Genomic DNA, 17,021 nt, shown 5'->3' with positions numbered 1-17,021 from the left:
GACCCATCGGCTCTCTGGAGCTAACTACCCACAGACAGAAAAAGAGGGACTTACCCGGGAAGCGGTCGTCGCTCACTCCTTAACTCGAAGTCGAGACAACTGGCTGCAAGCGCCTACCCAAAGCAACACAGGCCCGATGGGGCCCAGGGACATTCACGAGGTAACGAGCAGCCAGGACCCTGTTCGACCGCCAAAAACTCCACGCCCGAATATCAGACCAAGACATGTTTCCAAAGACGGCATCAAGAGCTGCGAACTTATGGACGTCATGGGCACGAGGATAGACTGCAAGCTGGCTGGATTTGATAACCCTGCGGACGACCTGGAAGACCCAAACCCGTGAACAGGGAAGAAGGGAAACCGGATCCACCCAAAGTGCGTCCCCGGATACAGAAACCATGGCGCGCAAATAACGGCGAAGCGCCGCAACTGGACACAGAGCATGATGCATCCCTGGCCGTACCAACCAAGAATCAACCACCCACGGACCCCTCCGGAATGCAGCAGTCTCATTCTTCGCCTGAAAAGAAGGAGACGGCTGTAGGCGAACAAAACAATCACCACGACCGAAAGAGCAGAAACCCCTGCGCCAGAGGAGAGCATGAAGCTCACCGACCCGACCCCCAGAGGCTAATGCCAACAGGAAAAGAGCCTTGGAGAAATAATCCCGGACCGAAGGGGCCACAATGAAACGAGGAGACGAGAGGTAAGCGAGCACCCTGTCCAAAGACCAGGACACCTCAGGTGGTTCATGAGCAGGCCGGAGGTGAAACAAAGCACGAGACAGCTTGCGAAACGGCGCAGATATAACATCGATATCGAAGGCAAGCTGAAGCGGCTCCACCAGCGCCGCACGATACGAGGCGACAGTGTTAGTCATAAGATGACGGTTCTGAAATAACCCAAGAGAAAGGACAAAACCACCCTAACTGACAGCGAACTAAAACGACGAAGATGCAAAAAAAAAACAGAAGGACCACCAAGAAACTTCATACTGCTGTCGAGAAGAAGCACGCAGGTGGGATACCAACAAAGAAGCCACCTGATCACCATAGAGCTGATGACAGACTCGAGTAAAAAAACACATACACAAAGACTCGAGGAGAAGATCGAACCAGCCATGTGACACACCGGACCGATCTGCTGAAAGAGGCGGAGCCGTGGGAAAACCCTCAGGTCCGGACACCTAGCAAGCAGCACCTGAAACCAAGGCTGGGCCGGCCAACATAGTGCCAGAAGAACAACTCTCTCTTGGTAAGTCTCTAAGCAAGTCAAGACCTGGAGCAACAGCTGAACCGGGGAAAAGAGGTACAGGAACCTCCACCTCGACCAGTCCAGCTGAAAGGCATTGACCCCGATGGCTTTGTGATCAGGGTAGGACGATGCATATACGGGAAGGCGCCTCAACTACGCCGACGCGAAGACATCCACCTCAGGAAGCCCAAACGTCTGGCAAAGCCAACGGAAGGAAGCGTCGTCGACCGTCCACTCCGTGGAGAGGGGAATGAAGCAAGACAGGCGGTCGGCCAAGATGTTGGACACTCCTCACACGTAAACCACCAGGAGAGCCAAACCCCAAGAACTCAACAGACGAGTCACCCGAAGTGACCAACCCCAAAGAGCCAAGGATCGCATCGAACCCCCGCGGTTCACGCAATGAACCACTGGAGAGCAGTCCGAATGGAGCTGAATCGTTGATCCGCAGGCGACCCGAATCCTCCGAAGGGCAAACTACACCGCCGCGAACTCCCGCACTGTGCTGTGGACTCGACGGAAGGATGGACCCAAATGCCCCTGGCCGCCCTGGTAAGTACTGGTCGCAAAACCCCAGCCGAGAGACGTAGCGTCCGTGAACACATCGAGTGAGGGCTAGGGTAGGCGCCAAGGCACTGAACCCTGAAAAACCCGAACAGAAAGCCGGCGATGCAGCAGCCGACGCAAGGCCCCAGGTGTCGAAACCAGCAATCCTGCGAGAGGCAGAAGGGACGACCCCGAAGGAACCAGAACAGTCAACGAAGCCAAACCCGACCCGGTGAGTAGACATCATCGCGAAGTTCGAGCTCCCGCACAGCCCTTCGAGCAACCCCCGGGTGACCTGAAAGCCTACCAGAAACAGACGAAGACGGGACTGCAGCTGCAGGAGAGACTGGCCGAAGGCCGAACCTGAGAGGGAACCTGATGGGACTTCCTCCAGTTCACCAAGAATCAGAACCCGGCGAGCTGGGAAAGAACCAGATCCCTTGCTAGCAAGCAAACTGACCGGCTGGAAGCCCAAATCAGCCAGTCGTCAAGGTAGTCCAACACCTGAACACCTAAGAGATGCAAACGGGCCACCACGATTCGTGTAAGGCGCGTGAACACACGAGGTGCCAGGTTCAACCTGAACGGGAGACAACGAAAGCAGTAACATCGACACCCCACAACAAAACCGAGCCAGTCCTGGAACCTTGGATGAATTGGGACATGCCAATAAGCGTCCCGGAGGTCCAGGGACACCATCCAAGCGTCCAGATCCAAGAGAAGCCAAATCTGGGACAGCATAGTTATCCGAAAGGAGGGGCAATGAACCCAGGGGTTCAGATGGGACAAGTCCAGAATGAATCTCAGGTCCGCGCAGTCCTGTTTCAGTACCGGAAACAGAGGGGAAACCCATCTGAGGGACATCATTGTTTTGACCACTCCAAAGCGAACCTACTCCAAGACGACCTGACAGAGCGCAGGGGAGGAAACCTGCCTTGCCAGCCCCAACCCAACCCAATGGGATGGGGGCCACCCAATGCCATCACAGGCCGACAGACATGACCCGAAATGCCCACGAATCGTGGGACCAGGCGTGAGCGAACAGTGCAAGCCTCCCTCCCCTCCCATCGCCCTGTCAATAAGGCAAACTGCGAAAGGGCCAGCGACCCTTACGAGACCCAGAACCCCGCACAGAGCGATCACCGCGCTGACCAAACAAGGGCCAGGTCCAAAGAAGGAGCCAAACCTTAACCTGACACCAATGGCATACCATTACGAGAGGAACCCCGAGCCCTGGCACAACCCCTCTGGGAAGACTCCCCACGGGTCCCCCGGAAAACCAACAAGTCCGACATCGGACGACAAGCAGACGAAGCGGCCTGGATAAACTGCATCACGGCTGACTACGCAAACAGAAGAGGACAAAAAGGCGACGACAGCTGAAGAGCCAGAGCCCAAGCATATTCCACGGAGAAACCCAGCACCATCTGCCGACACACGAGCCGGGACGCATAAAACAGGGAAACCGCATCCCGCAAAATCTGTGCGAAAAGCTTCAACAAGGCAGCCGACGAACGAGTTGCCGAGGATAAAGTGTCTGACCCCGGGACGGACCCAAGCGCCCTCAAATCTTCCACGAGCCAATCAGCTCCAGGAGGGAAAATAACTGCAAGATAACTGTCCTCTGCAACAAATGCCACCGAAAGGGAGGGAACCTGCACATGGAGCTGAACAACGCCAACATCACGGGGAAGGGCAGAGGCAAACAAACACTCATTCAGGTACTCAAGATCGACCCCTGGGAAAACCAGAACCACCGTGGAAGCTTCCCGCCACTCCAGCGTGCAGGAATGACAGAAGGAATGCCAGGTATCCAGAACAAACAAGGGGCAGCTCGCTAGCCAAAAAGACTCCAGAACCTCGTAGCGGAGCCAGAAAGGGAACAAAGTCCCAAACCTGAATTCCGAGGGATCCATATCCGAGGCATAATCCGGGTCACACAGGAGGTATGCACTAAGGGCCACCCGCACCACACCAGGTTGGATGCGATAAGCTGAAAACCTCCGGAAAGACAGAACCGACGCACCCGAGGGAAACACGGAACCGAACCCGGGGAGGGGCCGACACCAAATCCAGCTCGTACGCAGAGGGGGAAAAAGAAAACCCCACTCCTTGTAACACAAGCCCCACTCAGAGGGAAGAAAAACCCAGGCCCAAGGTCCCCAAGTCAGCCGAGACCGGGGCCGAGTCCTCTCCCCAAGCACCGACCCCACAAGACAAGGACGGTGCAGCTGCAGAAGCCAGAAGAAAGAGGGCTCACTGGTCAGACTCAGAAGCTTCAGCCGGGAGATAAGACTCAAAAGCCTCCACCGCTTCCCCCCCCCCCCCCGAAGGGGCATCCCCCGAAGCTGCCCAAGTCTCGAGATCAAATAACCCCTGCTCCGACTCCGAAACCCTCAGAAGTTTCGGGGTCAGAAGCAGGGAGGGACAACAAGAACAAACAACAAGAGGGGAAGGACGAGGAGGGCTGGACTGAACCAGGATCGAAGCAACCCCCACCCCAAAGTCAGGGTCTCGAAAAGCAAAGCGGGGCAGCCCCGGGGCATCCGGGTGAGCAACCAATCGAGAGCGTTGCAATAGAAGAAACCTAGCTTCCAATGCACACGCCGCCAGTACACAAATAGAATCATCAGAGGATTGGGTAAATTGAATCACTAGCAAGCAACAACACTCACATGACTCAGGGTCGAAAGTATCACCGACCCAACAGGCAGTGTGGCGGAGGCAATAATAATGAGGGTCACCCCAAGACATGGGGACCGAGCAACCTTCAAACTCGCACAAAGCGAGCGGGGGACTCCGGGGTCACAAGGGATTCCAAGGGTCCTGAGCATTTACTTTAAGAGGACTTGTGCTCAGGTAGTCCCAGACAGGGTGCAGCTAACCGGCGCCCAAAACTACCAAGGGGCGCCACCGAGGAGAACCGTGGAAGGGTAAACACCAGCGAAATAATAGGGTAGAACCCCCCCCCCCACAAGGCAAAAACAAAAAGAAAAACTAAACCCCACAAGAGGACAGCAAATCCCAAGGAACAGAGCCGGCCGCTATGTCCAGAAAACGAAGCTGCGCAGCACCCTGCACCCCTTCCAGTGCAAACTACCTCTTACCCGCAGGTAACAAGGGAGAACAGAACAACCAAGAGCCCAACAGGCAGCCGAAAAACTGAACGGAAGAACGGACCAGCAGAGGCATGTCCCGAGGAGCCTGTGGAAGGTGACCCCAAGCTCCAAGGGCAGTACTTACGAGGCACCTAGGGAAGGCAGCCCTAGGCGCATGCAGCCCGAGCACTGAAGATAACTCCTGGCTCTCGCACCCCCCTAGAAAACAAACACCACACATGAAAAACAGTGCTGTAAAGACACTGGAGCCAGAGCACACGACCTCTGCCTATAGCATCAGCCTCAAGAACTGAGGTGTGGGTAGCTGGAGTGAGGGGTCTGGGGCTCTTCCTTACCCCTTCCTGGGAGAGAGGAGCTGCACAGACAGCGGCGCAGTAAAAAAGGTGACACCCCTAGGGTCAACACTTGCATCAGAGGATCTCCAGCATATTTCAACAATGCTAAGTATTGTAGTACAGGTTGATGATAGTGAGTGGTGTCCCAGAGAACATAAAGATATAGTGCTTTTGAAAAATAGGTGAGATAACAGGAATCTGCTAAGGGAAGTGAAAATCGGATAATAAAAAGTTACCCTAGTGTTTCCAGTGCAGAGAAGAACATTCAAGATGGCCACCGGCAAGAGGAAAAACAAAACAAGAGCTTGTTTTTGTGGGATTCAATGAAGACAGCATTGATATTAGTAGTCTACATAACAAGTTGGTAAAATTAGATACTATAGTGAACTCTCATGTAGAAATAATTAGTAAATTGAAAGAAAGTAATGGCCATTTGAATAGCAAAGTTTTATGTCTTGAGGATATAATGAAAGACTTGTGCAAGGATAAAAATCAATTGGAAACAAATTGCAAGGCCATGAAAGAAGAAAATAAACTCTTAAAAATAGCTTTGGAAGAAGGTAAACCAAATTTCAACATAAAATGATTACAATAGGTTAGGTATGGAAATTCAACAGGAGAAACAGCTTTTGTCAGCACAGATGGAGGAAATTACACAGGGAATAGAACAGTGCAAGAAAGATATGCAACTCACCTATGCACAAGTGGCCAAGGATAAGGAAAATATTGAAGAAGCAGTAAAGGAAGCCAAACACTGCAGCAACCATGATAAAACAAACATTAGGCTGGAAGTGAGAAAGGAATTGGCATCTAATCCGAGGTTGGTGCAAAACACAGTTGATCGGAGTAAGTCCCTGATAATTTTTGGTTGCAAAGAAAAGGAGATAACATCTAGGTCAGAAAGAGCTGTAGAAGCGAAAGTAGTAGATAAAATTGTTGGCCTCGTAGAAGGTCTTACTACCATAGAGAATGTGTGCGACTACAGGAGAATAGGCAAATACGTAAAAGGGAAAGATCAACCTTTGAGGATCACCCTAAACGGTGCCAAACAGATGGAAGAAGTACTAAGGAATGCTAGAAAATTACAAAGTGATGAGGATGGGAAAGTGTGGTCGTTAAGACGAGATCTTTCAAAAGAAGACAGAGAGAAGCTGAAACTGAACCTCGCCGAGGCAAAAATTTTAAATGAGAGCAGGAATGAAGAAGAAATCAATTCTTTTTTCTACAAAGTGATAGGGGTAGGCAGACCAGTAAAGTGGTACATAAAGGCAAACCAACAAAATCAATAGAGAGAGGGGGAGTGAAGAATAAGAAGAGGGGGGAACAAGTTCCTGAAGATTGCATACATCAACACAGATGGAGTAAGATCGAAGATACTGGAGTTAAGTGATGTAATATAGCTGCAGACACCAGACATTGTTGCACTCAAGGAGACAAAACTTGAAGATGTTATTTTAAATGAGGTCATATTCCCAAGGGGCTACTCAGTTTGGAGACAGGACAGAAAAATTAGGAAAGGCAGTGGCATTGCTGTGCTGGTGAAAGAACACCTAAAGGTGAAAGAAATAATGACTGCCAATCCACAAGAAGTTGACACAATAGCACTAGAGATCTGCCATGAGGATGATAAACTAATGATCATAAATGCATATAGTCCACCGCCAAGCAGCACATGGTCAAAGGAAGAGCTAGATAGTAAAGGCAAAGGTCTTATAACAATAATGAGAGAGATTATAGCGAGAGCAGATAATGATAGATCACGACTGTTGATAGTCGGTGACTTCAACTTGAAATCCATAGCCTGGGAAGCATATGAAGCTAAAACAGAAGATTTTTGGACCTGTTAATTTGTAGACCTCATCCTGGAAACATTCTTGTATCAACATGTTAAACAAGCTACGAGGATGAGGGAAGGGGACGTTTCCTCCATGCTAGATTTGATATTTACCAAGGAAGGAGGAGATATTTGACATTCAGTAACTTCCTTCCTTGGGAAAAAGTGACCATGTCTTTTTGGGAATAAAGTATGCAATGCGTTATAATCTAGAAGAAAATAAGGTGGTTGAAGCAGTTGAAAAACCAGACTTCAGGAGAGGACATTATGGCCACCTTAGAATTTTTTTTAGTGAGTATAATTGGACAGACTTGATGCTAGACAAGGAAGTGAATGAGATGTATGTCAAGTTTTGTGATATATATGATAAAGGCACAAAAAAAATTATTCCAAAACAGAAATGCAGAACTAGGAAACAGGATTGGTTCAATAGAAATTGCGAGAGAGCCAGAGACCAAAAGACACAAAAATGGAATCAATACAGGAAGAGGCCAAACCCCGAAACATACCAGCGATACAAATATGCGAGAAACAACTACACGGCAGTGAGGAGAGAGGCAGAAAGAAATTTTGAAAAAGGGATTGCAGACAAATGTAAAACAGAACCAGGTCTATACTATAAATTCATAAACAACAAATTGCAGGTAAAGGATAATATTCAGAGGTTGAAAATGGGAAATAGATTCACGGAAAAATTAAAAGGAAATATGTGAAACACTAAACAAAAAGTTTCAAAGTGTGTTTGTACAAAATGAAATCTTTAGGGAACCAGACACAATAAGAATTCCAGGGAACAACATAGAACACATAGAGGTGTCTAGAGATGAAGTGGAAAAAAATTTCAAGGAGCTAAGTAAGAACAAAGCAGTTGGTCCAGATGGAGTTTCACCATGGGTTCTGAAAGAATGTGCACCTGAGCTCGGCATTCCACTTCAACTGATTTTTCAGGCATCCCTGTGTACAGGAGTTGTAGCTGATGTGTAAAAAAAGGCTAACATAGTTCCAATCTACAAAAGTGGAAACAGGGAAGACCCCCTTAATTATAGACCTGTATCATTGACAAGTGTAATAGTCAAAATATTGGAAAAAAAAATTAAGACTAAATGGGTAGAACACCTGGAGGAAAACGACATAATAGCAGACAGACAGTATGGTTTTCGATCTGGAAGATCCTGTGTAATGAACTTGCTCAGTTTTTATGATCGAGCAACAGAGATTATACAAATGAGCAACCATGGGTGGCGCACGCGCCTCTGGCTCCCAAACACCTATCCGACGCGGTGTTGAAAGATAATGCTCTGTTGGTGAAATTCAAACCTTATTGTTTGAAGAACATAAAAGGTCATAATATTGGGGAAGCCAGGCGCAATAAGGACCTAACACAAAGGTCGGATGCAAGTGATAGAGCACCTATGAGGACGATATAACGAGCGTATCCAGTTGTAGCTCTGAGCGTCACCCTTGCAATCCTATGCTATTTATTTAGATGATACTTAGATGAATCGTTTTCTGCGTTCAGTGATGATGCATCAGATACAAATAGCATAGATGAATAGTTTTAGCAGCTTCCATGGTGGTGTTTTCCATAGATATTTTCAAGAATACCTGAATCTCTTCCCAACTGACGGACACTCTTGAGGCTAGCTGAATCTCTTCCTGACTGACGGACACTCTTGAGGTAAGCTGAATCTCTTCCTGTGTGGGACCATACAAAGTGATCTTTTCAAGACTACCTTACAAATTGATTTTTTCCTATAATCTTTTCAATACTACCTTATGCTTTACAAGCTTGGTTACATACAACCTACAAGTTCTAAAGCCAAAGGTGTACCTGAGTGGGTTATTTGCAAGCACCCAGAATGAAGAAACAGGAAGCGAAAACTTATCTACCTGGTGCACTGAGAGCGAAGTCACGCTGTGTACCATGGGCTACTTCGTTGATTATTACTCACTTCCAAAGTACTGAGTGTGTAATACAGTGTGTTACTGTGTAAATAGTGTGTGAAACTGTACGTATTGTAATTTTTGGGAATTGTTAACAGGTAATATTGCGACAATAAACATTTATTGTGGACACATTACTGACACATGTATCACAGTTCCATGGAACATTATGAACGTTCTACTGTATACATATTGTAAAGGACACAAATATGCATCATATACGATAAAAAACAAATAAAACCGCATTGGAAATACATAAAACAAATAATTGAAAATATATTTGTGGCAACACCCTGTGCTTGAATGGCCCGCGCGACCGTGTCTGGGCGAGTCACACACGGGCGACCATCCCCTGATGACGTCACAGCGCATCTTGTCCTCGTCCCTACAGCCAAAGTAAGTGGAATTTGGTACTTATTTTTACATAGACATGTTCAGGGAAAGGAATTTATAATTTTACGAAGAAAAAATAAATTTTTGGGAACAATTCATTTCATGCGCACCTGGGGAATTTCTCAATAAACTCCGCGCAGCACGGTGGTTAAAGAATTCTGACAAAGAAAGGGATCTAGGGGTGGTACTAGATAGAAAACTGTCACCTGAGGACCACATTAAGAACATTGTGCGAGGAGCCTAAGCTATACTTTCTAACCTCAGAATTGCTTTTAAATACATGGATGGAGAAATACTAAAGAAATTGTTCACGACTTTTATTAGACCAAAGCTGGAATATGCAGCATTTGTATGGTGCCCATATCTTAACCCTCAAACCGCGCATATCATATATAAATGGTATCAGTGACAAAACCGAAACCGCGCACATCATTTATATATGATTTCGTGTCTAGCGCTATAATTTAAACGCCCCGCCTGGGATAGGGGCAGCTATAGTACAGCCACGACCAATAGTTGCCAGATGCCACCTAGAAAAAAAATCCAGGCCAACATTCTTGGGTGTTACAGCGTCAGTATTGAGCAAGCCACCAACGCTGGTGCACGCAGCACGAGCTCACAGCACCGCTGTTCAGCTTGTGACCACAGCATCGCCTACAAATACCATAATATATATGATACTGCTATTATTTAGCAGAGAGAGTATTACTGAAGCCCCCTGACTGTGATAAAACTGACCAGGATTCTGATAATAGCAGGATTGTGCTGATATTTAGTGCTGTGCTCCATGGAGGGAGGCGTAAGGCTGTGCGAGGGAGGGTTGTGGCATCGTCTTCTGACTGTGTGTGGCCACCATTTATTGACTGCACTCACCATACCAGCTTAGTGGTTCGATATGGTGAACACAAATGTAGATACTTATATATAACGTGTGTATATAGGGTATAAACAGCAAGAGGAGTAGGTTGGGAGCCGCCATTTTGGTGAGGGCGGTGGCGTCGTCTGCACGACTTATCATGTTGTTTACTGGTGACCACAATAGTCTTTGGGCACCATACCAGCTTATTTGTTCAGGTATGGTGAATAAAACAGGTAGATACTTATATATAATATGTGTATATAGCGTAATAACACCACAAACAGTATTGTTGAAGGACAAATATTAGTGCGTCTGGCCTTGAGGGCGGCCGCCGATCAGCTGACTGTGTGAGTAGCTACGTCTTTGTGGTCTTTACTCACCATACAAGCTTAGATGTACAGTTATGGTGAACAAAACATGTAAATACGTATATATAACGTCTGTGTATAGTGAATAAATACAGAAAGAGTATTGTAGGAGGTGAATGAGGGTGAGTGAGGTGGTGTTGAGGGAGTGAGTGGCTCGTTGGTGTTTGGCGGTCACTCCTCGTTGCTTTTTGACTCACAAGACCAACTTAGTAGTTCGTTATGGTGTACAAAACATGCAAATACTTATATATAACCTGTGTATATAGTGTAACAACAGCAAAACTATTTGTTTATTGTTTTATGAACATAATAATTGAATCACTAATATGCACACCATAATTTTGAGTACAGCGATGGTTCACACATTTTATAATATAAATATGCCACAATTCACTGTATGGAATAATATTACTGCAAAAAAACTAAGAAAAAATCAATCAGAGACATTGAAATAATTAGGTAATAATATATTTGTGGCAACTGCCGTCTGACAGCTCGGGCGGAGTAGACCTCATCTGGCGAAGGCTCTGCCAACGCCCCTTTTTTGCCACACTTCCCTACCCTATTGCAGCTAAAATATACCACCTACGATTTTTTTGTTATTTTTTCCGTGATCAGGGAACAAAAATGAACACTTCTATAAGACGAAAGAATTTTTTGGATTTTTTTTTTTTTTTTTTTGTTGCGCCTGTGGGTGTGAATTCCATTTGGGCCCCTAGCGGTTTGAGGGTTAAGAAGCACATCAACAAACTGGAAAAGGTGCAACGACATGCCACTAAGTGACTCCCAGAACTGAAGGACAAGAGCTACGAGGAGAGGTTAAGAGGCATTAAATATGCAAAAACTAGAAGATAGAAGAAAAAGAGGCGATATGATCACTATGTTCAAAATAGTAACAGGAATTGATAAAATTGATAGGGAAGAATTCCTGAGACCCGGAACTTCAGGAACAAGAGGTCGTAGATTTAAACTAACGAAACAAAGCTGCTGGAGAAATATACAAAAATTCACCTTTGTAAACAGAGTGGTAGACGGTTGGAACAAATTAAGTGAGAAGGTGGTGGAGGCCAAAACCGTCAGTAATTTCAAAGCATTATATGACAAAGAGTGCTGGGGAGACGGGACACCACGAGCGTAGCTCTCATCCTGTAACTACACTTGGGTAATTAGTAAAGTGTGATGTCATACTAGTAAGCTCCGGGGAGCCGACGTGGCTCCCCCTAGAAAATCAGCCCCCAAAAATTAAAAGTCCCAACACACACAGAGATCACACTAACGTGATGCATCAAATGAACAAATTCACAAGGGCCGTGACGAGGATTCGAACCTGCGTCCGGAAGCATCCCAGACACTGCCTAATCGACTGAGCTACGACAGGGTAAAAGGGTTGAAACCAAAGTTCTACTGAACTTACTGGATCCCGTAGCCTCTCCGAGGCACAAACCAAGCTTTTACACAATCCCCTCCCCCCCCCTGCACCCGAGCTATGTCAATAGGACGTTCTCCCTCTTCGCCCTTACATCATCACACAGAGATCACACTAACGTGATGCATCAAATGAACAAATCCACAAGGGCCGTGACGAGGATTCGAACCTGCGTCCGGGAGCATCCCAGACACTGCCTTAATCGATTAAGCTCAGTCGATTAAGGCAGTGTCTGGGATGCTCCCGGACGCAGGTTCGAATCCTCGTCACGGCCCTTGTGGATTTGATCATTTGATGCATCACGTTAGTGTGATCTCTGTGTTTGATGATGTAAGGGCGAAGAGGGAGAACGGCCTATTGACATAGCTCGGGTGCAGGGGTGGGTTGTGTAAAAGCCTGGTTTGTGCCTCGGAGAGGCTACGGGATCCAGTAAGTTCAGTAGAACTTCGGTTTCAACCCTTTTACCCTGTCGTAGCTCAGTCAATTAAGGCAGTGTCTGGGATGCTCCCGGACGCAGGTTTGAATCCTCGTCACGGCCCTTGTGGATTTGTTCATTTAAAAGTCCCAAGTTTTGCGAGTTGTGATTGATTTATTTGTTGACCAATTTCCTTCTATCTTCACATAGTTTTGAAAACATATACATTCTCCAGGATGTAAAGGTTACAACAAAATCAGATAATAAATAAAGGAGAAAAAAACTAACATCTTAAAAAAATATCCTTAAAAAAAAAATATTATTAAGACATTGATGAAAGTAACATGTATTAACATTGGACAATGTATTTATATGATATATTATGATACATAACAAAATAGATTATATTAACATAGTTATTAATTTTATTTGTTATTATGTATTACTCAGCAATGATATAAAGGTACCAACTGCATATCCACTTTGTGAACATTTCTTACTGGTATTGTTCTTCTTTGAGCATTTGACAGGTGCTGCCATCTCCTTATTACTGCATAATCCTTCAGTTCCAATTATTAGGAGCTGTTCTCCTTATCAATAAAACATTCTTATTTGTCAAAAATTCGTCTAAAATCAATTTTTGAAAATATTTTAATGAAAGTTTCATAACACTGAAGCCAATAAGTTGGAGATTTGTTTAACATTTTTAAGTTATTTTTACATAATTCATATATTTTTTGCTATTATGCCCCCATATATTCGCGGTAATATGCGCAGTCTAAGGGTAAATTTAAACAGTAACACTATGTACTTAAATTTAACACTTATTCTAACTGTACACTCCACAAACGATGTTCTTAGATATTTGGATCAGCTTTGCTGGTGCTCGCTGCTGCTGTGTTTGCTACAGCTGCTTCTGAGCTGGTGCTGGCTGCTGTTGTACTGGTGTTGGGTACGGCTGTGCTCGGGCTGGGTACAGCTGTGCTCGTGCTGGGTACAGCTGTGCTCGTGCTGGGTACGGCTGTACTCGTGCTGTGTACTCACCTAGTTGTGTTTGCGGGGGTTGAGCTCGGGCTCTTTGGTCCTGCCTCTCAACCGTCAATCAACAGGTGTACAGATTCCTGAGCCTATTGGGCTCTATCATATCTACACTTGAAACTGTGTATGGAGTCAGCCTCCACCACATTACTTCCTAATGCATTCCATTTGTCAACCACTCTGACACTAAAAAAGTTCTTTCTAATATCTCTGTGGCTCATTTGGGCACTCAGTTTCCACCTGTGTCCCCTTGTACGTGTTCCCCTTGTGTTAAATTGACTGTCTTTATCTACCCTATCAATTCCCTTCAGAATCTTGAATGTGGTGATCATGTTCCCCCTAACTCTTCTGTCTTCCAGCGAAGTGAGGTTTAATTCCCGTAGTCTCTCCTCGTAGCTCATACCTCTCAGCTCGGGTACTAGTCTGGTGGCAAACCTTTGAACCTTTTCCAGTTTAGTCTTATCCTTGACTAGATATGGACTCCATGCTGGGCCTGACATATGTGGTATACAAAGTTCTGAATGATTCTTTACACAAGTTTCTGAATGCCATTCGTATGTTGGCCAGCCTGGCATATGCCGCTGATGTTATTCGCTTGATATGTGCTGCAGGAGACAGGTCTGGCGTGATATCAACCCCCAAGTCTTTTTCCTTCTCTGACTCCTGAAGAATTTCCTCTCCCAGATGATACCTTGTATCTGGCCTCCTGCTCCCTACACCTATCTTCATTACATTTGGTTGGGTTAAACTCTAACAACCATTTGTTCGACCATTCCTTCAGCTTGTCTAGGTCTTCTTGAAGCCTCAAACAGTCCTCTTCTGTTTTAATCCTTCTCATAATTTTAGCATCGTCTGCAAACATTGAGAGAAATGAATCGATACCCTCCAGGAGATCATTTACATATATCAGAAACAAGATAGGACCGAGTACAGAGCCCGGTGGGACTCCACTGGTGACTTCACGCCAATCGGAGGTCTCACCCCTCACCGTAACTCTTTGCTTCCTATTGCTTAGATACTCCCTTATCCACTGGAGCACCTTACCAGCTACACCTGCCTGTGCGGCTGTGCTCGTGCTGGGTACAGCTGTCCTCGTGCTGGGTACGGCTGTGCTCATGCTCGGTATGGCTGTGCTCGTGCTGGGTGTGGCTGTGCTCATGCTGGGTAATTACCTAAGTGTAGTTACAGGATGAGAGCTACGCTCGTGGAGTCCCGTCTTCCCAGCACTCTTTGTCATATTTATTTATTTATATACAAGAAGGTACATTGGGTTTGTGAGAATACATAGCGTAGTACAGTAATTGCACTCTTGTAAAACCACTAGTACGCGCAGTGTTTTGGGCAGGTCCTTAATCTAACAGATAATTTTAAGTAGGTAAATTCTATCAGAATTAATAAAATGATAACAAATACATTGCAAGAAAAAAAATGAGATGAGAGAGATTAGTAAGTATATTAAAGCTCTGATTGATTACATTGACAGCTTGATTGGTAATTTAAACAAGATTAATAGACACCATACAGCAGATTGACAGCACATATAAGAAGAGAGCAATGATAAAGATGTTCAGATTGGATACATAAAGATTGGGAGATTGGGTAGCAATAGATACAGTGCAGTTTTAAAGCAAAAGGTAAAAAACTATGAAGATGAAATTAGGTACTTTTTAGTATTGTTTTTGAATGATGCAAAGTTGGATAGCTTTTCAATTCAATAGGGAGTGAGTTCCATAGACTGGGTCCCTTTATTTGCATAGAGTGTTTACACAAATTAAGTTTGACTCTGGGGATATCAAAGAGATATTTATTTCTGGTGTGGTGATAATGGGTCCTATTACATCTGTCCAGGGAGAGTTTCAGAGCAGGATTTGCATTTAAGAACAGGGTTTTGTAAATGTAGTTGACACAAAAGAATGTGTGGAATGAGATTATGTTTAGCATGTTTAGGGAGTTAAACAAGGGGGCTGAGTGTTGTCTGAAAGCAGAATTTGTTATTATTCTGATAGCAGATTTTTGCTGGGTAATGATGGACTCGAGGTGGTTTGCAGTGGTTGAACCCCATGCACAGATACCATAATTAAGATAGGGATAGATTAGTGCATAATATAGAGAGATGAGAGCAAAGTTAGGTACATAATATCTGATTTTGGAGAGTATACCAACTGTTTTAGAGACTTTCTTAGTTATGTGTTGTATGTGGGTACTGAAGTGTTGAGTCTCTTGTCTAGGAATAGGCCAAGAAACTTTCCATCATTTTTATTGCTAATGTTTACATTGTCTATCTGAAGCTGAATTGCATTTGTAGATTTGCTTCCAAATAAGATGTAGGAGGTCTTTTCCGTTTAAGTGTTAGTTTGTTGGTTGACATCCATAAGTGGACTTTTTTTAGTTCATTATTAACAACATTATTTAGTGTATGTGGGTTGGGGTTAGAGTAGATGAGGGTAGTATCATCAGAAAACAAAATATGTTTCAGAATGTTAGTGACATTAGGCAGATCATTGATGTAAATAAGAAATAAGAGAGGTCCCAAAATGCTGCCCTGTGGCACTCCAACGGTTATTGGTAGAGTGGGAGAGGTTATATTAATGATGGCTACACATTGGTGTCTATTACTATGATAGGATTGGATATAGTCCAGTGTATGGCCTCGAATTCTATAATGATGGAGTTTACGTAAGAGGTAATTGTGATTAACAGTATCAAAGGCTTTTCTCAGGTCAATGAAGAGTCCAATCGGAAACTCATTTTTGTCAAGGGCTGAGTAAATTATATCAAGGAGACTAATAATTGCATCGTTGGTACTCTTTTGGGAGCGGAAGCCAAACTGACAGGGGCTAAGAATGTCAAATTTTACGAGGTAGGAGTAAAGCTGTTTGTAGATAATTTTTTCAAATATTTTTTATAGTATGGGTAGGTTTGATATTGGTCTATAATTGTTTATGTCTGCCGGATTACCTCCTTTATGAACTAGTGTTACTCTTGCTTTTTTAAGGATATCAGGGAAGGTATGACACTCAAGGGATTTGTTGAACAGCAGAGCTATAGGTGGCGCAAGGGCGTGGGAGGCGCTCTTGTATATAATGGATGGTATTTCACTGATGTTCCCAGCTTTGGTTTTTAGTGAGTGTATGATGGACACAACATCTGTCGGGCTGACTGGTGAGAGGAGAAGAGAGTTTGGATAGCTGCCTGAGAGATATGTGTTGATGTGTGTCTGAGTCTGTGGGATTTTACTTGCAAGGTTAGCACCAACAGACGAAAAGAAGCTATTAAATTCATTCGCCATTTCTAAATCAGATGACAATGTAAGGCCATCCTTAGAGAGTGTTATCCGGTTGTGGGAGTGTTGTTTTGTTCCTAGGATATTAGAGATGGTTTTCCATGTGCTTTTCATGTTGCCTTTTGCTTCTTTGAATCTAGTCTCATAATATGAAAGTTTAGCTTTTCTTATGATACTGGTAAGCACTGATGAGTACCTCTTAACTAC

The 17,021-nt window shown here is 45.0% G+C and overlaps 1 protein-coding gene across 1 annotated transcript in view; it reads right to left on the bottom strand.

Annotated features, from left to right (window-relative positions):
• LOC123753225 (uncharacterized) overlaps positions 1 to 17,021 on the bottom strand; it is a 94,556-nt gene that overhangs the window by 13,581 nt on the left and 63,954 nt on the right. Inside the window, exons 5-6 of the mRNA XM_069336971.1 lie at positions 2,108 to 2,220; positions 719 to 892 (exon numbers count right to left, since the gene is read on the bottom strand). Of these exons, the coding sequence (XP_069193072.1) occupies positions 719 to 892; positions 2,108 to 2,220 (287 nt within the window). The remainder of the gene's footprint in view (positions 1 to 718; positions 893 to 2,107; positions 2,221 to 17,021) is intronic.

The sequence above is a fragment of the Procambarus clarkii genome, chromosome 37 (genome assembly GCF_040958095.1).
Source record: "Procambarus clarkii isolate CNS0578487 chromosome 37, FALCON_Pclarkii_2.0, whole genome shotgun sequence".
Taxonomy (NCBI): domain Eukaryota; kingdom Metazoa; phylum Arthropoda; class Malacostraca; order Decapoda; family Cambaridae; genus Procambarus; species Procambarus clarkii.
This window is presented reverse-complemented; position numbering and strand designations above follow the sequence as displayed.